Source organism: Neovison vison, chromosome 13, assembly GCF_020171115.1.
Source record: "Neovison vison isolate M4711 chromosome 13, ASM_NN_V1, whole genome shotgun sequence".
Lineage (NCBI taxonomy): Eukaryota > Metazoa > Chordata > Mammalia > Carnivora > Mustelidae > Neogale > Neogale vison.
Window position 1 is genome coordinate 10,972,801 of NC_058103.1, and position 23,034 is coordinate 10,995,834.

The 23,034-nt window shown below is 42.9% G+C and overlaps 1 protein-coding gene across 8 annotated transcripts in view; it reads right to left on the reverse strand.

Annotated features, from left to right (window-relative positions):
- UNC79 (unc-79 homolog, NALCN channel complex subunit) overlaps window positions 1-23,034 on the reverse strand; it is a 240,734-nt gene that overhangs the window by 14,699 nt on the left and 203,001 nt on the right. For all 8 annotated transcript variants that reach the window (XM_044230469.1, XM_044230471.1, XM_044230474.1 and 5 more), the window contains 6 exons: window positions 19,651-19,755; window positions 11,919-11,996; window positions 5,785-5,874; window positions 3,636-3,811; window positions 2,566-2,752; window positions 679-876 (listed from right to left, as the gene is read on the reverse strand). In XM_044230469.1, coding sequence (XP_044086404.1) covers window positions 679-876; window positions 2,566-2,752; window positions 3,636-3,811; window positions 5,785-5,874; window positions 11,919-11,996; window positions 19,651-19,755 — 834 coding nt within the window. The remainder of the gene's footprint in view (window positions 1-678; window positions 877-2,565; window positions 2,753-3,635; window positions 3,812-5,784; window positions 5,875-11,918; window positions 11,997-19,650; window positions 19,756-23,034) is intronic.

Consider the following 23,034-nt stretch of genomic DNA (forward strand, 5'->3'; position numbering starts at 1 on the left):
ACTGCCACTAAGAATTCTCCAAAGTGACAAACCAAACCAAAGGACTTCCTGGTCCCTTCCTCCCACCCACCCTCCAATCTTAACTTCACAGGACAAATCCAAGCTTGTTCAATGAACTAGGCTCATGCCAACCATACCCCAGATATTTCCCAGTGAGGTTCTGAGCAGCCCCTTTCTTGGCGAGCCATCGGAGTTAAAACTGAGCTGGATTTGAAGATTGGGGGGCGCTGAGGTCCTCCTAGGGTGACTCAAAACAGGGAGGCTCTTTCCAGGTTTTGAGCCCCGAGTAGAATGAACGTGTGTGGTTGGTCTGCTCTTAAATACCACAGAAGGATGACCCAGTGGGCGAGGGTTTTTCCAAATTGCCTTAGAATCCAAAAATCATAGTGATCACCTTCTGACTTTATAGCACGAAACAGCCCTTCAAGGTAGATATTTCACAGAAATTTTCTTTGGCATTCAGCAGAGCAAACAAAAGTTGTTTTTACTAGATTTACTTGCTTGCTTTGTGTTTCCATCAAAATTATCATGCAAACAGAAAATCCCACTTATCACCTAGAAATCCACCCATCCATTGATCTAATATTACAACTGAGATCCTTAAAGAACAGGGCATGTGAGGACTGGGAGCAGGTCACGCCTTTTCATCCGAGAGGGGAAACTTATTCGTGGACTCACCACTTTGTTATGGGCCATCAGCTGAAGGATGCTGGGTGTAACCCTGCTCCAGAACTCTAGCGCAGTCAGTATCGCCGTGAAGCTGAATTCATTCTGACTTTGGACGTTTGTCGCTACGGCGCTTTGCTCACAATACACGGTCCAGAGCTGAGCAAAGATAAATGCATGGAAGAGGGAACACATGTGCAGCACGGAGGTCTGGAAAGGAGGAGATGAAGCCGTTACCTCTCGGTGAGCTGTGGTGCTCCCCGGGGCTCACGCTGCACAGCCTCAGCCTCCTGTGGAGCAGGGCCAAGGCACGGCGACTGCCAGTGATTCAAGCCTGAAGGAGTGATCTCAAAACTTGTGATCCACCACCTTAAGACAATCTGCTTTGGGACGCCTGGGTGGCTCAGTCAGTGAAGCACCTGCCTTTGGCTCAGGTCACGATCCTGGGGTCCTGGGATTGAGCCTGGCATCAGGCTCCCTGTTCCAAGGGAGCCTGCTTCTCCCTCTCCCTCTGCCTGCCACTCCCCTGCCTGTGCTCCCACCCTTTCCGTCCAATAAATACAGTCTTTAAAAAGAAGGGAAAAAAGAGACAATCTGCTTTTTGCACAGTCAGTGGGAGTGCACAGAGAGAATGGAACATCTTTTCAAAGAGAAGGCACCTCGGTTTGCAGAACACGTGGACCCATCTCCTTGCCCGTCAATGACCCCGACATTCTCCTCTCTAAACTAGACTGGGAAGAAGAACCATTCCACCACCTTCAACGTTTCCTCATCTGTAACATGGGTGTAACAGGACTCTCCTTCCTCCAAGAGCTGTAGTAGGAGAAATGAGGCCGTGCCTCTGATCCCACTGGCCAGCACTCACCTATGACGTGACCACTAGTAGGAGAAATGGCAGCTTCAAGGACAGTATTGCTACCAGCGGTAAGCACTGACCGCGTGAGCGCCTACAATGTCCCAGATGCCAGGCTAAAGACTTTATCAAAGATCACTTCCTTAATTCTCAAACCATCCCCTCATCTATTTCACCCAAGAAACACAAGCTCCGAGAGGCTAAGTCACTTTTTTGAGGTCACAAATTACAAAGTACTGACGTTAGGAAATCAAACACAGATCTGGCTTGAAATACTAGGAACCCGACTGTCTGATTCTTTCTGTAAACATCACGGGCCATTTGGACAGTGCTGTATTTTATCCCACCATCGGCTTGCCCTGGCCGACGTCCCAGTTGCTCCCAAACCTACTGTGACTTCCCAGAACTTGCCTAAGCTTGTGAAGGGCCCTTGGGTTCTCTTAGTTGGTTAGTACCAATGGGTATGGTCGGCTGACACTGGCTCCCGAAGGATGCCTGCCTCCGGCTCACTTTATTCCCTTAAGCACATCATCTGTCTCTACATTTTACCAAGTTCCCCCGTGTAGGTGATTCCGGCGTGCACTTTAGTGAGTTCCCAACTGGGCCTTCTTCTTTTCATTCTGAATCTTTATAATCTACCTCTAGAGACATGAGTTGAAAAGATACTGCATGAAAAATGAGAGCATGACTTTGTCTCCAAATCACACTCAGTTCCAAAAACTTGATCATAGGATTTTTATTATGTAGCTCGTCTCTTATTTATCTTCATTACTTTGAGACAGAAATGCCTAGGAAGCTAACTCTTGCTTGCCTCCATAATTTATCTTCATAAAAGGAAACCGAAAAACAATTTAAGGTGGAAGCAAAGATAGTGCAGGAATGTAAGCCACTCTAAATAAGGCATTAGCAGAAAGCTGCTTTCCTAACATCCACAGGAGGGCCAGTGATAAGATGCATTCTCTTCTCAGAAGAAACATAATTGGCTGATAAGGGTTTCCATTAGCCCTCTGGATGCCTATGGTCTTAAGCTTGCAGAAATCACTTACCTTTGATTGCTCTGGAAACCCAATCAGGATAACAATGAGATGGTCTGCGATATGAGAGCCCGCGTCGAGGGGTATGGGCAGGCACGGAGAAGAGGCATTTGGACACACTGCGTTGTGAGTGAGGGAGCCCAGGAGCAGCCAGGACAGCAGACGGATGCGGGAGACACACTCGATGAATTCTTTTGGCCTAGCAGGTAGATGGAAGTGTTAAACGCGATTTTATGGCTTCTGTTTTGCTGGGCCCTCACCAACTGCTTATTGATGGAGGGCATTACAAATGTGGTTTTATAGGCAATTACGTACAATAAAACACCAGGGGGACAGAGGGCCAACAAAACGATGGGTCTGTTTTTCTGGTTTCCAGCCCTAATCCCAGACCTTAGCTGCCTGAGGAAAGAGCAGCATCGGGGAGACGAGATTAAAAACCATTCTTCTGCCAACTTGGCTGCCTTTCCAACTCACTTCTTCTTCTGAACTCTTTCTTCTCATTGGAAGGTTGGACATCCCCACGAGAGGGGAAGGCATCGAGGTGAACACCTAACACACACCCACCCATCTCTCCTGCCCTCCTGTCATTTCCTCCCATTGCCCTCCTGCCCTCCTCACCCCGAAGGCCAGCCTTTCCTCCAGCCAGGAAGCTGACTGTGCAAAAGGACAGCCTCAGACCAGCCCACGGCGCCCCTCCCCCTTCTGTGCCTCCTTGCGCTCCATCCCCTCTCCGCTATGGATTTCGTTCTAGTGGCAATCCAACACGCTCCTTGAAGGCAGGAGCTGTGGAAGTGGTCCATTAATACCTATGCATTTATGTAACTAGTCAAAATTACGAGGTGAAACCACACCTCTAAGCTCCAAATTTTCACCATCCATCAGGATATGGCTGAGGTTCTTGTTTGAGGGCAAGTTCCTTTTACTGGCAACATACCAGGCAGTGCTCGTCTTAAAAAATGCTGCCAGGTCAGCAAGTTCGGAGAGGAGGCTCGGTTTCCATCTTCCCAACCAATCACTTCCCACTCCCATAAATCTTGGATGCGGTCCTTTAGCCCTCGAGGCTGAACTGATAAGGGCCTTACCCTTGCTGCATGGCAGAAGGGGGATGATAGAGCCAAGGCAGATAGCGAATCACAGCTTTGTTATCTCTGTGGTTTCCCCGTGAGATTTCCATGGCTGCAATCTGAGCCAGCCCAACTTTGAGATGTCCACCAAAGGTATCTTCATGCAGAGGCTGAGAACATGTCTTCATGTGGCTCTGCAAAAACAAATGGTATTTCATGACTTTGGCAGAGCACCTGGAAATCTTCCAGGCCACTTGTTTAAAAGACCGGGTTGTCATTCCCTCGCCCTCTGAGCCACTGCTCCCAAGCATACGACCCATTTAAACTTCTTCAGTGGCTTCCCATTTTCTTAGGAACAATGGGGGGTGGGGAATTCCTTAGCATGGACCAAAATGCCTGGGATAATCTAGCTTACCCCTGTCTTATCCCTTCATCCCAGCTACATTGGCTCCCTCCCATTCCTGGCCTTTGCTCATGCTGGTCTCTCTACCCAAAACACTGTTCCTGCCTCTCTTCACCTAATTAACTGCTGTTCGTCATTCAGATTTTAGCTCAAGTGTCACTTCCTCCAGGAAGCCTTCCTCGACTTCCCTGGCTAGGTCATATCATCCTATGAGAAGTTTCTATACCACTATTTTGTCCTCCTGCATAGCAGTTGTGAAAGTCACACTTCTCCTTTATCTTATATGAAATTTTCATTAAAATTGGCCCCCATATCAGACTAGAAATTAAACGAGCATAGCTACTATGTCTTTTTGCTCACAGTCGCAACCCTACATGTCTAGACAATGCCAGGCCCATGACAGGTGCTCCATACGTATTTGTTGAGTTAATGTAGAAAAAGTCCTTTTCTCAGTGTGGCTTAGTGGAAAGATGATTGAACTGGAAATTGAGACGTGGGTCCCAGGCCCAGTTCTGCCCTAATTAGTCACATGGCCTTAGTCAAGCTCCTTGGCCTTTCTGATCTGCCTCCTAATCTATGTCAAATCAGAGGGTTGAATTATGTCTCTAGTCCCCAGCCTTTTGATCATCATGGATCCCTCTCAGTGTTTTTCTCTGTATTTTGGAAGTGGCTATACAACTAGCTAACATGTTTAGGGAACAATGTTTTCTCTTCTTTATACTCGATATCAAAGTCATCTGAGTGTGTACAACCAGACTCAGCAGTCAGTTACCAGTGTGAGGTCCAGCTAGGGGAGCCTGCTTAGGAATGCCTGGGTTCAGATACCCCAAGAAGTCAGCAGTTTAAATTCTGGTTCTACTTTCCACCTAGCATTTGCAAATCCATCTCTATCCCAAGAAACCGTTGGATCATCTGAGCCAAGTCTGGAAACACAGTTGGGCAAAGGAGGAACCGCGTTTGTAGCTGATGACTTTCTGGGGGCGACTAGAGACTATTTATCATACAGGAATAATCTACTGCCAGCTTGCAATCTGGCTGCTCCTGGGCCGTGTTTGGATCCCCTTCTGCCCTCTGTCCAGGGCCTTCCCTGAATCTCTGAGACTATCGGTCTTTAAGCTCGAGTCGACTCATGGCCGGGAAGTTGACTTGTATCTGCCTGCAAAGGAATCACTCAAGAAGAACCTTGACAACTTTGCTGGGATTGTGTCCGTATGCAAATCAGGTTTTGTTCTATCCCCTGTCTTTAATTATTTCCTTGAAGAGGAGAGCTTTGATGCAGATAACCATGAAAGGTTTATGTTTGCATAATGTGTTACAGTTCACAAAAGTCTCTTCCCATGCACAATGCCATGTCAAACCTCGTAACCATCGGCAAAGGTAGATGTTAGGCTTGTCTTGCAAAGGAGGGAAAGGAGGCTCAAGGGAGTTAAGTGACACTACACGGGGAAGTGAAAGGAGAATGACTGGGAGCCACTAGAGCCTTGGGTCAACCCTAACTCCACCGCTTAGCAACAGTGCCACCTGGAGCAAATTACTGTACCACCCCGGGCCTCGGTCTCTACATCTGTAAAATGGGGACCACGCTTTAACCAGAGGCATCGTGAGAACCGAATCAGTGGCAGAATGAAAGCTGGGCACATCACTCCTGCCAGCAAAACAGCATTTCCATTCTCTCTTTCCTCTGCACAGGCTGAAAACCCATGCTTCAGACCCCCCAGGAGGCTGGGTTTGTTAGGGCCTCGGCTGCCAGCGGAAGCCTCTTACCTTGAGTTTGGTGAGCGTGTGCATGTCGGCCATGAAGTCCAGCACCTCGCTGATGTACTGTCGCACACACTCCATCGCGGCCGTCCCGCACTGAAAAACAAGGACAGCGCTGGGGGCGCCCTGCGAGTCACGGCCGTCACTGTGGCCCTGACCGCAGTCACTCTCTTGTTCTGACTTCCCGCTGCTTGCTAATGAGCTGTTTCAGTTTCTGGAGCTCTGACTCACTCCATTACGCTTCAGAGTCTGTGACTGTCTGCCCACAGCTTGGACAAAAAATGATATAAGTTTGGTGGTAAAGTGTTGAGAAATGGGGACAGCGCAGGGGAGACAGGGCTTAACCCGCCTTTTTCTCCACTGGGGCGATGGAACCGGGTTTTGTGTGCTTGTTTTTAAACCGGCTTGGATACACAGATTGATCCTATGTAAAAGCCCTTAGGATCAGGGTCTTTATGACATGAATCAGCCCTGAAACTCCACTACCCCTTACCACTCTGGGGAGGCTCAGATACATGCCACCAAATTGTAATAACAGAAGCTCGGACCTTTCCCCATCAAAAAACGAAAAGGATAGAAACAAACATCATGTGCGCTCCAAGAGTCCAAAACTCTTATATTCGAGTCACTTGTGATTTAACGCCTTATGCACGGTAGGCGTGCTATGAAATAGATGATAATGTATGCTTGCCGTGTTCTTGCTAGGGATAACGAGAGAGGGAGAGAAGGGAAAGGATCCTCCTTCCCCCCACACCAGCAGCCTGTTTGGGAAGTTTTCAAGGAAAAGAAAGCGTACTTGTGTCCCCCATTATTAAATGGCATAAACCTGCCCAGGGCAATGCAGTGAATTTAGGATTATAAGCAAAGAGAAGGCAAATGAACAGACAAGCCACTCCATCAAAGCTCTCTGAGTAAGCCCACACATTAGGCTGGGCATAATGGGGATCAAAAGCAGGCCGTCTTTGAAGCCATCTGAATACTACGCTAAGGCCTTTCTTGGCTTTCTTTCGGAAAATCTGGAACATTAGAGACTTAACTAGCTCCCCCAGTGGTGCTCATTTTCCCATATGCATGTAAATTTGCACAGCCCTGAACTATATCACCTTCTATCTCTTCTAGAATGTTACGCCTGTCAGTTCCTCTGACACGATAACAAACAGTAAAATAAGGTCATTGGCAGTGCTGTCAGAGTGTTTTCCAAGCATTTCATATGTTCTAAGGTTTTCTTCTTTTAATTTAAATCAAGGGAAGGAATTATAAAAGGTTATTGTGTTCCTGCTTTTGGAATATTAATCCTTCAGCGCAAGAAAGGATTTCCCCCCGATTTATTCCATTTTCTCTGACCTTTCACATGTCATGCAAATAGGAGTATATACTCTGTTCTTTAATTTCGTGAAAGGGATTTGTTTCTTTCATAGGCAATATTTTATACCATTTCAACGAGGCAAATGTCAAAGAAAATAATTACGAGGCGCATTATTCAATATTTGTCTTCTCACTTTGAATTTCAAAAAAAGAGAGCAAAGAATTTACTAATATCCAGTTACTTTTGCTCTAGGGACAGCACCTACATCTAACAAAAGCCTTAAAATACAGGATCATCTTAGCCATCTACACTTATAAAACAAAGCATATCATTTCCAATACCCCCACACACCATTTTTTTAAATTACTTTGCAAAACATAAGCATAACCTTAGCTGTGCTGTTTTTGTTTTTGTTTTTGTTTTTTAAGCGAAAAACATGCAGAGTCAAGTTCTACTTGTTTCCGAAGGCCCTTGTTTATTTAAATAGAGAAACTGATGATAAGGAGTTGAAAAAGCAGTCTAGACTCAAAAACATGAAAGAAAGGGGATCGTACCCAATTTTTCTTTGAAACTCGTATCTCATTTCCAAGTCCTCATTCTCAGATTATAAAAGTAACACATGTTCAATGTGAAAAACTTGGAAAATACTCATTAACAAAAAGGAGCAGAATCACACAGCCCTAATTCTTGTCCTCCACTCGTGAGGCCATAACTATTGGTATTTCCTTCCAATTTTTTTTTTGAACACATTGAACATATACACACATATATATAATTTTTATAAGACTGAGATTATTTTTTCTAGCTTGTTTTTAAATTAAATCCATCATAAGCATTTTCCAATTAATTATTCTTTGAAAATGTGATTTGGTAACCACACAATCATCTCTTTTGTAGAGGTACCTTATGTTATTTAAACAATACACTAATATTACTCAACACACACACACACACACACAAAACACTCTGATTAAAAAATGGGCAGAATATATGAATAGACATTTTCCAAAGAAGACACCCAGACAGCCAACAGACACATGAAAAGATGCTCAACATCACTTTTCATCAGGGAAACGCAAATCAAAACCACAACAAGATACCACCTTACACATGTCAGAATGGCTAAAATTAAAAAAAAACAAAAATGAAACAACAAAAAAGAGAAAGAAATAACAAGTGTTGGTGAGGATGTGGAGAAAAAGGAATCCTTGTACAATGTTGGTGGGAATGTAAACTGATACAGCTACTGTGAAACAGTATGGAGGGTCCTCAAAAAATTAAATATAGAAACATTGGCTATTTACCCAAAGAAAACAAAAACACTAAGAGATACATGCGGCCCTATGTTTACAGCAGCATTATTTATAGTAGCCAATATATGAAAATAATTTAAACATTCACCAATGGATCGGAATGGATAAGGAAGATGTGATGTGTATATGTATTTACAATGGAATATTACTCAGCCATAAAAAGGAAGAGATTGTGCCATTTGAGACAACATGGACAGACCTAGAGGTAATATGGTAAGTGAAATACAGCAGACTGAGAAAGACAAATACCATATGATTCCATTCATAAAAAAAAAAAAACAGGGAGTAAACAAACAAACAAAAGCAGAATCAGACCTATGAACACAGAGAACCACACAGATGTACAGCCTGAGGCAGGGGGCAGGAGTGGGCAAAATGAGTGAAGAGGAGTCAAGATGTAGCTTTCCAGTAATGAAATGAATAAGTCACAGAAATGAAAGGCACAGCCTAGGGCATATAGTCAGTGATACTGTAATAGCCTTGTGTGGGGACAGACAGTAACTACACTAGCTGTGAGCACAGCGTAACATATAAACTTGGGAAATCATCACGTTCTCCACCAGAAACTGACGTAACATCTTGTGTCAACGATACTCAAGATAAAGTTTTAAAAAACCGATATGCTCACGTTAGCTCTTACTTTTGTTTCCATATTTTTACTATTTTAAAGGTTATTTTAATAAATATATTCCTTATGTGCATATTCATTTATTTTCTCCAACCCAGTACTAGAAGTAAATTGTCAAACTGTTCTTCAACAAGGTTGTACCATTTTTCGCTACCACCAGCAACTTTAAGCATGCTCGTTTCATCTCATCAATAAGTTTAATCATTAAGAAAGACCTGATGATTTGTTAGCTGATTTCAATTTTTATGTTTTTAAATGTTTTGAGACTCTGTATTAATTTCTAATTCACCGATTGTTAATGAGGGTAAAAAGGCATATTTTGAAAGGCTTATTGGACCCTGGAAAAGGTTCTATGTATGGATCCTAGAACACTTCTTGCTTTTCTGTTGTTATTGGAATGTCTTTCTTTTACTTGTTGATTTCAACACAGTTTTTATTTATTAGGGATATTATTTTTTAAGCTATCACGTAGGTAGTAAATACTGAGTTTTAAAGAATTAAACGATAAGGAAACTAGTGAGTAGGCAGCAGAAACTGGCTCAGTCCTCACAGAACTGCTTCTTTTCTTCCCTCGTGTGCAACTAGACCAAATTTCCCACTAGCCCTTGCACTCAGGAGTGGCCATAAGACAGTTCTAGCCGAGGGAGGGTGAGTAGAAGAAATATACATCATTCAGACCTGGCCTGTGAAAACCTTGCATGTACCATAGTCTCTTCTCTTTCTCAACCGCCACCCCTTCTCTGCACAGCACAGAAGGAACCTGATCCCTGAACTTTCATGAGAAAGTCCTCCTCCTCCTACTAATTAGGACACCCATGTAAGCTTGATAGGAGCAAATGATCAATGTTCTGTGTGTTAGGTGGCTGAGAATTCATCTCACGGCATCTTCCATCACCCTAACTACTCTTTTTTTTTTTTAAAGATTTTATTTATGTATTTGACAGAGAGAGTGAGCACAGGCAGATAGAGAGGCAGGCAGAGGCAGAGGGAGAAGCAGGCTCCCCGCTGAGCAGGGAGCCCAATGTGGGACTCAATCCCAGGAGGCTGGGATCATGACCTGAGCCGAAGGCAGCGGCTTAACCCACTGAGCCATACAGGCGCCCCCACCCTAACTACTCTTAATGGGCGCCTGGGTGGCTCAGTGGGTTAAGCCGCTGCCTTCGGCTCAGGTCATGATCTCGGAGTCCTGGGATCGAGTCCCGCATCGGGCTCTCTGCTCAGCAGGGAGCCTGCTTCCCTCTCTCTCTCTCTGCCTGCCTCTCTGCCTCCTTGTGATTTCTCTCTGTCAAATAAATAAATAAAATCTTTAAAAAAAAAAAACTCCTTTAAAAAACAACAGTTCAGTAATTCTACTCTCAAAAATCTACTGTAAAGAAGTAGTCTCAAATATGGACAAAGATTTAAGCACAAAGATGTTTCTCACATAGTTGTTACCATTACAGAATACTGAAAATATCCAAAAATAATTAATGTTTGTTAATACGTACAATAGGTAATATTTACTTAACACTACTGAAGGTCTGGCCTCAGGCTAAGTTTTCCATGCATTATCTCACTCAATCCCCAAACTAGATATTGGGCCCTATTATATCCCATTCTATAGATAATGTAAATCAAAGAACCATAGGTTAACTAGCTTTCCTGATCACACAGCCAGTGAAGGGCAGACCTCAGATTCCGGTGTGCGTCTAACCCACATGCACTTAAGCACTCTTCTGTGGTGCGTTCACATGAGGTAATGACTACAGCCACCAAACTCTGGGGCTAATGCTCAGGACGTTCAAAGCCAAAGCCCCGTCTAGATCATAATTTCACTAGGTTTAAAAATATGCTTAGGAAAAGTGAAAGAAAATGCATTAATCTGTTGGCTATAAAACCATCTCTGGGCTGAGTGATTGTTACTTTTCCTCTGTCATAAAATTTCTCTGTATCAAAAAAAAAAGTTAAATAGCCAAAATTTTAAAAATTATGCTTAGCATTGTGGGAAAAACTGGTATACTTATACATGTAAATTAATTAAATGTTTTTAGAAAACAATATGAGACTACATACCATTAAGACATTCCTATTTTCTCAGGAATTTATGCCAAGGATATAATTCAAAAGAAACATGAGGATGGCCTTTGTAGGAATATATATTCACATATATATATAAGCAATTAAAGTGGAAAATAAATACATTTCCAACAATATAGAAATAAGCAAATTAGCATATTGAATAGATCGAAATATGAAAGAAATTTTCTAAAACAACAGTGTTCTAATTGTGAGGCAGAGGGATTATAGGTGATCTTTTTTCTTTAAAATTTTCTCTACTGAAAATTTAAATAATTTTCTTCAATGAACAATATCGCAAAAGTTTCACGGTTTTGCTGCAGTCAACTCGCTCTCAGTGTTACTGTGGTTTCTCATCTTCAGCCCCGTCAGTGAGACTCTTAAAGTCCTTTTACCAAATAGCTCACTAGTTGATAATAATGCAATTTTTTTTAATTTTCAGAGGAAAAATTACAAAAGAAAACAAAGTATCACAACGTTTATTTCCTTCTAGCAGTATTTCAACTGAATTGGTTCACAGGAGCTAGTCTAAGAAAACAGATTCTGGGAAAAATTGAACTGTAATCAAATGCATTTTGTACGTCTGGTAATTTCTTTCCTCCCCTTCATTGGCTGCTTCAGTTTTACTCATGTCTCCTGGAATTAAAAGTTTCCAGGGGCTGGGATTAATTTAAATTTTCACTAGGCTCTTTTTAAAAAAAATGCTAATATGTTCTTCATTTTATAGTGTTTATTCCAGCAAGAGTGAATCAGGACACAGGTCCAAAAATACCTCTTTACTAAATGGGCACGTGAGACGAGACAGAAAATGCAGACCATGAATTCAGTCAGGACTTACTCCAGGTACAGAGGCGATCATTTGCTTGCTCAGGATTGTTGACTCAGCTAGTTTGGTCCCAGCATCCGCACAAATAAACTAATAAGAAATTGAAAGCATAATTACTTTTAAGAGCACTCGGACAGTAATCGGTTACTTATAGTTTTATTAACTCGGCTTAAATTCATTAGTGTTTACTCTCCTGACAATCTGCTCTGGATATATGGGGCTTGCTAGCCATGACGGTTTGTTCCTATCAGAAGTTCAGACTCGTAGGACCGGGAAGAACACAGATTCGTACTTTACCCGGACAGCTAAGTGGCCCTGGAATGGTGCATTCAATTGAGGGAGAAAGGAAAGATGTCAACACGGCCAGATTTATTCCGAAGTTAGTTATTCTATTTATTCTTTAGTACTTCTTGACAGTTCCTGAATTCACATAGACTTTTCCAGACTTCATCATTACATTACACATTTAAAATGAAGACAGAAAAACAATCCACTTCACTGTGAGCATTCTGTGTCTTCCCATCCGAGGCCCCCAGTCGCTGGGCTCTCTCACTTCACCCACACCTCTCCTCTGTGCTGAGAATGACCCCCACCCCGTCCTTGCCTCACAGAACTGTCACCCACTCCCACTGCAACGGTTATGACACTAGACTGCAGGGACCTACGAGTCTATACTGCATCCTCCTACGGGCTTTCCAAGAGTCCTATGGGCTCCCTGCACTTGCCCTCCAGCACTAGCTTTCGGCCTGACATCACGGGGCTCAGCAAAATTGTGTGAAGTGAATCAATGAATCGATTATGACAAGATCTTGATGGGGATGGATTTGCCAGGTTTTGATTCCATTTGCTTCATTACAGATGTTTGTAGGTGTTTCCCACTTAATATAACACCCAACTGGGTATTAATGGTTTCAGGAAAAAAGTTAAACATTAAGTCTGCCGAGTTGCTATGTGCAATAAGGTCCTGTTTAATTTCCCTTCCCAGTGGCCTCTGGCCAGTGGCCCAACAACTTTGGCTTCAGTGGCTCTGGAAGAAGCTTGGACACTGACAGCCCTTCCCTCTTATTCCACTCTCACACGGGAAGGAAAGTTAGGTAGGTCAAAATGATGGGTCCTGCGAAGCAGGTTATGTCCCTGGCAAACCGGGGAGAAGTAATAAAGGTTTGGGTCATAGAGAAAAACACAAGAAGGCCTTACAGAAAACAGAAACCAGCATACTGTCAGGCTCTTCAGGGCTCAGAATCAGAGCATTAATAGGTTTTGGCTAACAACACAGGGATTTCGGCCAAAGACCTTCCAAGGGCTCCCTGAGACTTCTTGTTCAAGGCCTTGTTCAAGAGCTGGCCTTCAAGCGCGGTCCTCCAGGAGGAGTATTTCATCACAGAACTGAGCTGGGGGCCAGAGGAGAGGGAGCAGAGCTGTCACGGACAGCCATGTGCCAGGAGTAGATACATATCTCTACGCCACATTCATCTCCATTTGCCTCAAAGACAGTTACAGAAAGCTAAAGAATCTATTTGGCCATTAACTTTCACTCTGGCAAAGAAAGTACCAGCTAGCAACATCCAGGGAACACCTAAAATTTTCCATAGCTTACCACTAGGACTCATCCCTAATATAAGAAAAAGGAAATAAATCAGGATTTTTTTAAAAAAGGAAAGCCTAGAACTTTGGCCAGAACCTATCGGTAAAAAAGTAATATATCAGATGGAAGTACATGGTCAAAAGAAGAAACAGTCCCAACCTCTGGCAGATACTGCCTGTTCTCCATAAAATGTGTCTTCAAAAGATATCTGAGTCTGCAATCTAAGACAAACTACTTAGAACTAAGTTTCAAAACCTCCATCAGGATACCAACATTTTAACTAATTTTTTTACATGAGAGCCAAGAGCCAAGGGGAGGACAGAAGGGCATAGAAGTGTGAGGGAGGGGACACTCAGACAGAGAAGTTCTGCAGGGGTTTCAAACTGAAGGCCCCCTAATCTGTGCTTCTATGGCCTGGCCGTGCTCTTGAGAGCTACAGAAGATCCCTGGAGAAGCAACACTTCAATGTCTCTATCTCCGTTCACAAAAAGCCCTTCTCGCCTCCCATACTCAGCAAAGCAGAACAAGGAGCATCAGAGAAGTAGGTTGTCAGTCATATCACGTCAACGATGGGAGGCCAGATTAAAATGTCTGTCTTGTGGTAACTCTTACAAGTCAGAATTAATCGAAAATCACCCTAAAGTTTATGGGAGGACCACAGAGAGCCTTGTGTATCAATGAGCATAAAAGTGGACAAGCCTCTAAAAACATCCACCATTTATTTTTTATCAATGCATTTCAATCCAGTGTAATTTGGGGGGTACCTGACTGGCTCAGGTGGCAGAGCATGGAACTCTTGATCTCGGGGTTGTGACCTGACACCCTATGCGTGGTGTAGAGTTTACTTAAAATTTTAAAAACATTTTTTAAAAAATAAAAATAAATAAATCCAGGGTAATTTTCACATAATATATGCAACTAAAACCTTAATCAACGCTTCTGTCTTTTTATACAGCTGCTAACCATGACTTCCAAAGCCCCATTATGATTGTCCAGAATTGCTCACGATATAAAGATATAACTAAAACCAGAGAGGGAAAGGATGTTTGCTACAGAAGGAAGAATTCCATACTTTGTGACGGAAAGATGCCTAATGAACCGTGCACTCCCGCACGAACACAAAAGAATACAAAAGAAACACGACATCCATTATGTGTCACTGCTAAATTCATCATCAAAATGAGACTCAAAATAATATCTCCACCTCTCACCGAGAGAGTGATCAGATTATTAGGAACTCAACTAATAATAATAACCCCACTTCAATAGTATCTGTGACTTAAATACAACAGCTGTCCCTCTCCCAAGTCTTTGTCCTCCAACCCACCACTAACCTATCTTTAAAAGCAAATGTTTCACCCACACGGTTTCTCACAGGAGTCTATGCAGGTATAACCCACACAGTGGGAGAGCCACATGCAATTAGCAGAATGTCTACTCTTGACACATAATGGGAGCTGAGGAAATGCTTTTTGATTTGGGCTTATAGAGCCTTTACGGAGGCTTTTAATGAGTTACCTACCACTCTGTTATGAAGACTCCGCTTTAATCCAGTGAGAGAATACTTATAATAACCTATTACACACAAGCTATCTACAGCAGACCAGCCAAAGAGAAGAGGTTGCAGGTGAAAGCAAAAATGTCCACAGGTCTATGTGCTCGCTTCTGCAGCACATATACGAAAAAAAATGTCCACAGGTCTGAATGAAAACAAGGTAGGGCATCTGTCCAACGTGCTGAAGGACGACGTCCTGCTGGTCGACAATCTAGATTCTGAAGAACACACTAACTTTTTCAATTTGGCAAATTCTTTCCTATCCCCAAGCCTCTTTTTTTGAAAAAGTAACGAATCCACTTGCACATCTGAGGACTCCTGACTTGAAACACAAGTCAGAACAAGTACTAGCGGCCGTGGCTAGATGCCCACAGTGAACAGTGGGAGGTTTCCTACGATAATGGGTCTCCAGAAGGAATTCTTAAGAATTAAAAAACGAATTGGTACCTATCTTACCTTGAAATATTTAAAACTTGGGTGGCCCCACATCCCTTGGGGAAATGTTCCGTTGTTCTTTTAGGGCAGAGTATGTGGTAAACAACAAAGATACCATCTATCTATGAGAAGAATGTAAATGGCTCCATGTTTGTGAACTCATTTACCCAGTCCATGATTAGAAAAGTAGTAACGGAGACACCCTAGTGATCCCTGTGGGAGGAAAGAATGAAGGGAAAATCCAAAGTCTGAGTCACTGACTCTCTTGTCACTAAAGGAGCCAGGGTCATTCAGGGTGGATCACTGGTGGTCTCTCCTCCCAATGAATGCTTTCCTTTCTGTTTCCAAGTTACATTTTCAATTAAACAAAGCTTCCCCACTGCCATCGGGTGATGGTCGCTGATATCTGTGGAAGTCACTGTCATCCCCAGACAGATTATCTGTCCGTACTGTGAGCCTGGTCCTCCAGGTGCCAGGAACTGACCCTCCATCAGTAAGGAGGAAGGTGTCTCTTGGACTCAGACTAGATTCTCTGGTCTAAGAGAAGCTACCAGACAACAGGCTATCACCTCTGCCGCCTTTCAGAGAGACCTGCAGGAAGCCTGTAGCCAAGGACAAGAGAAAAAAAGAACTGGGAAAACATCACAAAGATGTCCTATTCATGGAGAGAGATGGTAGATGCTTTTCCCTCAGCCCATGAGGAGCCCCATGGAGGCCCTCCCTCCATGGTTTAGGAGGAACCACTGGGCAGATAAGGAAACTATCTCTGTTTTTTTTAAGCATGCTTAACTTTTTTTTCCTCTCAGTAATAAAAATGGCTTATTCTAAGAGTACACAGAACAAAGATATATTACTTCAAAATAGTATACTGTTTAAAATTTTTTCATCAGGAAGATTGAAATATTATTCTAAGTCATTTTTCATGGACATGACCCCAAAGTGTCTCTGAAGTACCTTCTCCAACATAATTTTACAACTTGATTCTTAACATTTAATGATTCCATGACAAATACACCCTTGTTCTAAAAAGATGAAGATGCTATTTATTTGAAACAGTATATGAAAATCCAAAAACACGTTCGGAATGACTTACTCTTTGGGGCTTCTTTATTCCTAAAGCTAATTTGTTTTTGTTATTTATTCACCTAGTGGTGATGCAATAATCACTGTTTTCATGGTTTCCTTAAGCACCGGGCAATTTAAACTGTCAGTGTTCTTTTGCTGTCTTGTGACAAGTGCTTATTATGGTTGACTAACATACTTCACAGAAAACCAGCCCCCAGCAGCAGTCATGGCATGGGGTGCTAGACCCCAAGAAGATCAGTCACACGAATCATCTCTGCTCAAGACTGAGGGCAACGAAGGGAATGTTCTCTGACCGAAGCAGGAAAGCACCTTTTGGGCCTGGAGACCTAGGCTGTTTGGAGGTGGCAGGTCCCCATCCAGAACACCATCAGAAGCCAGTGACTCTCATTTACTGTCAACTTGATAGCTTAAATCCTCATGGGCCTTTCCCCTAAGCCCAGTACACCTGCCCTCTTCTGCAAGCTAGCATGGATCCCATTCATTCCTTATGGTCGGTTTGTGTCCAAGTTGCTTTTACTCAAAAGCAGTGAAGCTGCTTCAGCAGAAATAGGAGGGGCTGGCCAATGGGGCTGGCAATCCACCAGAAGAGAGTCCAAGTCATCCCCTCCTTAGGAATTTGGGTACTTCCTGGCTGTGACTTGTCTTCTGTCTTCCTCTTGGGTTGTCTAGCGTCCTGGTACAATGTGAGCTATTTTCTTTTGACTACAGTGTGCCCGACATTCATTGGTGGCATTGGCCAGTGATCACTGCTCTCAGAGGGCTTCAAGGCACCCCAGAAAACCAGACCATGGCTTACTGAGAGCACACCAACTTCTCACTAAATCTCATGCCTTTGAGAAACATTCCATTCTGGTTCTAAGGATTAAGAGTCTATGGTAGGGGAGGAGGGAAACCAGTGGTGGATATTAAATTGCTAAGTGAGAGCTGTTGTTCCTCCTCATCTCCCAGGGAAACTCCTGAGCTTCTGCACATACCTCAAGGCCCACGCGGTCCCTCTTCCACACCGCTTCTCATTCAGTGCGCACCTCTGCTACCATACCTGTCACCCTGTGTTGGAAATGTCTGCCTACATGTCAGCTTCACCCACTAGATAGTAAACTCCCAGGAGGAAGGGGTCATGGCTTATTCATTTCCCCAGTGCCTGGGCCAAGTCAGGGCTCCGATTGGCTTTACTGAGCCTTTCTCTGTCTCCCAGCCCGAGCCAGCCACTCCCTCCTCTTTAGTACTTTACATATTGCGCACATTTCCAGTAGAGCGGTTAGCCTAGGGTTTATGTCTATCACACTGCCATATCTCCAGAACCTAGCCTGAGACAGGTGGTTGGTAAATACTTGTAATGGAAGATACCACTGAACAGTCAATGTGGCTATTCGTCAATGGTCAATGGGGCCAGATGAAGGAAGACCTCATGGCTCAAGTCAGTGCAGGTTTTCGGTGCAGGGAGTGATCTGATAAGAAGCAGAGTTTGAGAAAAACTCCTTTAGTCAGCCTGAGGCCAGAGAGAGGGAAAGGCAGTGCAAATGGCTAGGAGCTGTTAAGGTGAGAGGGGCAAGTGAGGCCAGGAGCCTGACGGGGCTGTGTTCCACACTGAGTAGACCCTGGCTCTTGTGGTCACCACTGATGCCAGCTGTGTGGTCTTGTGGTCTGTGTGTGCCAGCTGAACCCCACTGAGCCCAGTCTCTCAGCTGTGACGCAGAACTAATATCTCCCACTGTTGTAAGGATTAAGTGAGGGAAGCATTAAAGCACCCAGCACCCTGCCGGGCACACGACAGGTGCTTATGGTATTTCCTTCTCCCTCATCTCTCCCACTGGCACCCAGGTACCTAAGATTCAGGGACACTTGTCTAGGTCTTTGATATCAAGACCCCATTGTCCCCTAGTCATTTAACCTCAACCTTGTAGTTCCAGACTCTGACACTGCTCTTCATGCTCATTGGGAAGAAATAAAACAGCTGTGACTCGTTTCTTGAGCACTTTGCACAAAGGCAGCCTGAATGATACCCGGTCCCAGGTGTAGCAGAAGTCCACGTCTTTAAGTCTAGCCTAGGTGTGTGAGGTGGGGTCCCAGTCTACCTGATCCCCTGCCAACTTCTCTAATGTAGCCAGCCTGCTTTTCTCAACCTCATCCTCAAGCCATTATCCCTAAATTTAGTTCACCTTCCTACTAATGCCTCCCCCCATTGCTTGAAGCCAGTCAGCCCCTGGTGCTGAACCCCAACCTCATGGAAAGACTTTTGGCTGGACCCACCAAGTCCTTTGTGGCCTACGTCACATGCCACCTCTTTCATGAAGTCTTCCCTGATTTCACATCATAGGACATGGGTTGCCTCCTGCTCTTAACACCCCCCAGGACTTTGTTTATATATAACTCCTCCCACAGTACTGGTGAGAGCCTCTTATGTGTTAAAAAAAAAAACCCATACTTGTCTAAGATGCTGAGCTAAGGATGCCAGGGATGGAGGGCCTCAGTCCCTCATTAGCAACCCTACAGCCAAGAGCCTCAACTCAGTAAGTTCTCCAGAATCTTTCTTGTACGCATTCAAGCCCTTCTGCCTCAGGGCTCCCAGGGTGCTGGTGCTTTTTACCTCCACCTGCCACCCCAGCTGGATTCTATATGTCCTGTCACTTGACTGTGTGGTCAGACCCACCCCCTCCTTCAATTCTGCTTCACAGAGATGTGGCGACCCACCCATATGCACGTGACTCTGCAACCAGATCTCAGCCTGGTCCCTCGCTTGTGGCTTCATTAGTCCCCTGCCAGGTGCGGTAGCTGTTCACAAGCTGCCCTGCAACCTACCCAGCTGTTAATTTCTTGAGGGTGGAAATTAGTGTTCCCATCTTCTTTGGTCCCTCACAGTACTAGTTCCACCATAGGAACAAAATAAATGTGCCCTTTTTGTCTTTTTTACCCAGCGGGAGTGCCAAGTGCATAATATTACTTAGGTCATGGCTCATATAAGATAGATTAGTTCTCATTTCTGGGAGGAGTTATTCTATCTGTGCATATGCCCCACACATTCCTTAATTTTTCCAAACATGGTGCATCTCATGGAAAGTATTACAAAAAACACAGAAACCCACCTGGACAAGCAGGAGGAGGTTTGTATCTGGTAAAGGGGATTTGAGCTTCAGGGCCTGCAGGAGTTCCAGAACAACACTACGAGACAAGTAGAATTTATCCCGCTCCTAAACAGAACAAAAGAGAAGAAGGTAAGCTAGTGTAAAAACTCAGTTAGAACAGAACTCTGTCAAAAGAGCTTCCAGGAAATTCACAGGTTGGAAATGAAAACCACTATTTGAAAATGCATAATGAACTGTCCTTAAGAAATAAAATTCAAATGAAAAAGAAAAAATTTAAAGGGCATTTTTGTGTGTGTAACAAGTTTACAGAAGCACCGAGAACACATAATTCAATGGATAAGAAAAAGATAGGATATCTCTTAAACACTGAACCCACTGGATTAGGTTCTTGCTCACAGGAAATGATAAGTTCCAAGAAATGTAGAAATTAAATCAAAACGCATTATTCCCCAAAGGAAATGATTTATTTAGAGAGGAACTTATACAGTGATTTTCAGGGTCTTGTGGCCTCTCTAAAGAACTTACTTTTCAAATGCGCTGCTTAAGCATGCAGAAAAACAGATGGAATGTACCATGTACTACCACTCTTCTTGGCCACATCGTGACATTTTGCTCTATTTAACATTTTTCAGGATAAATAAGACATCCCAGAGGGGCACCCAGGTGGCTCAATTGGTTAAGTGTCTGACTCTTGGTTTCTACTCAGACCATGATCTCAGGGTTGTGAGATCAAGCCCCACATCAGGCTCTGTGCTGGGCACGGAGCCTACTTAAGATTCTCTCTCCCTCTTTCTCTGCTCCTCCCCCAACAACTCCTGCACACACTCCTTAAAAAAAAAAAAAAAATCACAGAAACTGTTGAAACGACCTATATGGTGTTCTCTTTTCTTTCTCCCTTCCTTGAAGTAGCCACTATTTTGAACCTGGTGCATGATTTCACATATGTTTTTACTACCTATGCATGCCTTCATTACAAGATGTAATACTATTTTTCATGTCTTTGTAACTTTCTATGACAGTGTCATACTGCGCATCTCTTTCTGCAACTTACAATTTGTTGCTACATTATATTTTTGAAATTAGTTCGTACTGTTACATGTAGCTCTAGTTCTTTCAAATAAATAGCTTAATTATATTTTATTATATGAACATACCAAAATTCATTGATCTGTTCTCCTGTTAATAGAACACAAGATCATTTTCAATTTTGTACATTTTTTTAAAATTGCCAATGACAACACACATGCAGAAAAGTACATAGGACATAAAGCTGCAGATGAAATGGATTTGTATAGACTGAATGCCAAGGTCAAAGGGCCAGCACCTCAGAAGTCTGTTGTGTGTCCCTTCCTGATCATAACAAAGTAACCAGAGACCTAATGGGTCTGCATCCACTTTCTTTTCTTTCCCCTCATTTTTATTCATGGTGTACTACTTCCTTGTATGTCCGATGAGCTCTGCATACAGAATGGCATATTTAAAAAGTTATTTCTAGAAATCATTTGAGGCCTGAAATATTCTCTTCATCCAAAGAGCTCTCTGTTTCCTTTTTGCCAGTCCCTGGAGGCACTAGCCTGGTCCAGGTTACCTTAACACACAAGCCCTCTAATATCTTATCTTGGGCCACCAGAGGGTGTGACACTGAGCTCGATGGCTGTGAGGGTGATTTTACCTCTGGGTTATCTTTACTTTGTTGTCCTGACCAAACTGGGGTTGGGGGTGGTGGTGCAGAATCAGACCAAGTCCCCGTTCTTTAAAGGTCCTAGATTCTGACTCTTGTTTCCCTCCTGGATCTTCTGGAATTGCAACTCAGCCTCTTAGTCACATTTCTGCACTTCTATGCTCACCTGGTGATTCATCTAATATCTGGTTAGCATTCTGATGCACTGAAGTTTTCAAAAAATATTCTGTTCGCTTCTTTTTTAACTTTTTAAGTGGGAAGATAAGTTCAAATGATCTAGCCCATTATTATCTGGAGAGAAGTCTTAACTTTTTATTGAAATTACACTAAATCTATAGGTTATTTTGTGAGAATTAACTGTCTTTATTATGCTGGGTCCTCCACCATGAACACGAGGTCTATCTCCATTTATTTAACATCGTTGAGTAAAACTTTCTGGTTATCTCCATAAAGTTCTTGCACATTTTTGTTAGATTTATTCTCTGTTGACACAATAAATGACATTTTAAAAGTACATTTTGTAATCATTTGTAACTGAATATTAAAGGTGGGTGATTCCTGGGTAATCATTTGTAAGCAGCATCCTTGCTAAACTCTCTCACAAAAGTTATAAAATGGTGTCTACAAGTATATTTTCTTCAGTTTGTTTATAATTACATCATCTGTGGAAAGTGAGAGTTTTATTTTTCCTTTCCAGTCCTTATACATTTGATTTCTTCCTCCTATCTTACTGAATTGAGTGGGATCTCCTGGACCGTAATGATCAGGAGAAGTGATGGTGGACGTTCTCGTCTTACTTAGTATTTTGAAAGGACTACGTTGACATTTCACCAGGAAGTATAACGTTTCCTAGAGGTTTCTGGATATAACCCTGTAACAAGCTAAGTAAGTTCCTTTCTATTTCTAGTTTGACAAGTGTTGTTATGAGTGGATATTGAGTTATATAGAATGTTTCTTTTGAATCTGCTGAGATAATGATACACTTTTTTCACTTTTAACCTGGTAACTTGGTGACATAAATCAATATTCTAACATTTAAACCATTCTTATATTCCAAGCAAATCCTCACTAGGCCAGGAGGCTTTATTTTTAACATACTAATTTGCTATTATTCATCCAGAATTTTTATACCTTTAAAGTAAAATTGGCCTGTAATTTTCCTTTCTCCCACTGCCCTTGTCTGTTTGGTATCACAATTCTACTGGCTTCATAAAAGATGTTGGAAGCATTCCTTTCTTTCGATTATATTAGTTTGCACAAAGTAGAGCTCACTCTGTTCCTTTGGTGTTTAATAGTAAAGTTGTCTTTAAAACTGGGACAGTTTCTCATTAGTGATTCCATTTCCTTAATCATTGAGGGCCAGCCATTTCTTTTTAGTTGTCATATGTCACATTTTTTTAAAAAATTGTCCCTACAGTCCAAGATTCCAAATTTATGAGCACAGAGCTGTTTGTTTCAAAGTCTCTAATACATCTAGAGTTATAGTCCCTCTCGCATTGCTGATATGCTTTATCCATGCCTTTTCTCTGTTTCCCTTAATCAGTCTGGCCAAAGTTCTGCCAGTGTTATTGGTCTAATTCGGAAGCCCCCTTCTGGTTGTACAGATCCTCCACTGAAGTCATGTTTTCCATTTCATTAATTCCTGCTCTTCTCTCTATTATTTCCTTCCTTTAAATTATCTTACGGTACTCTGTTATGTTTAT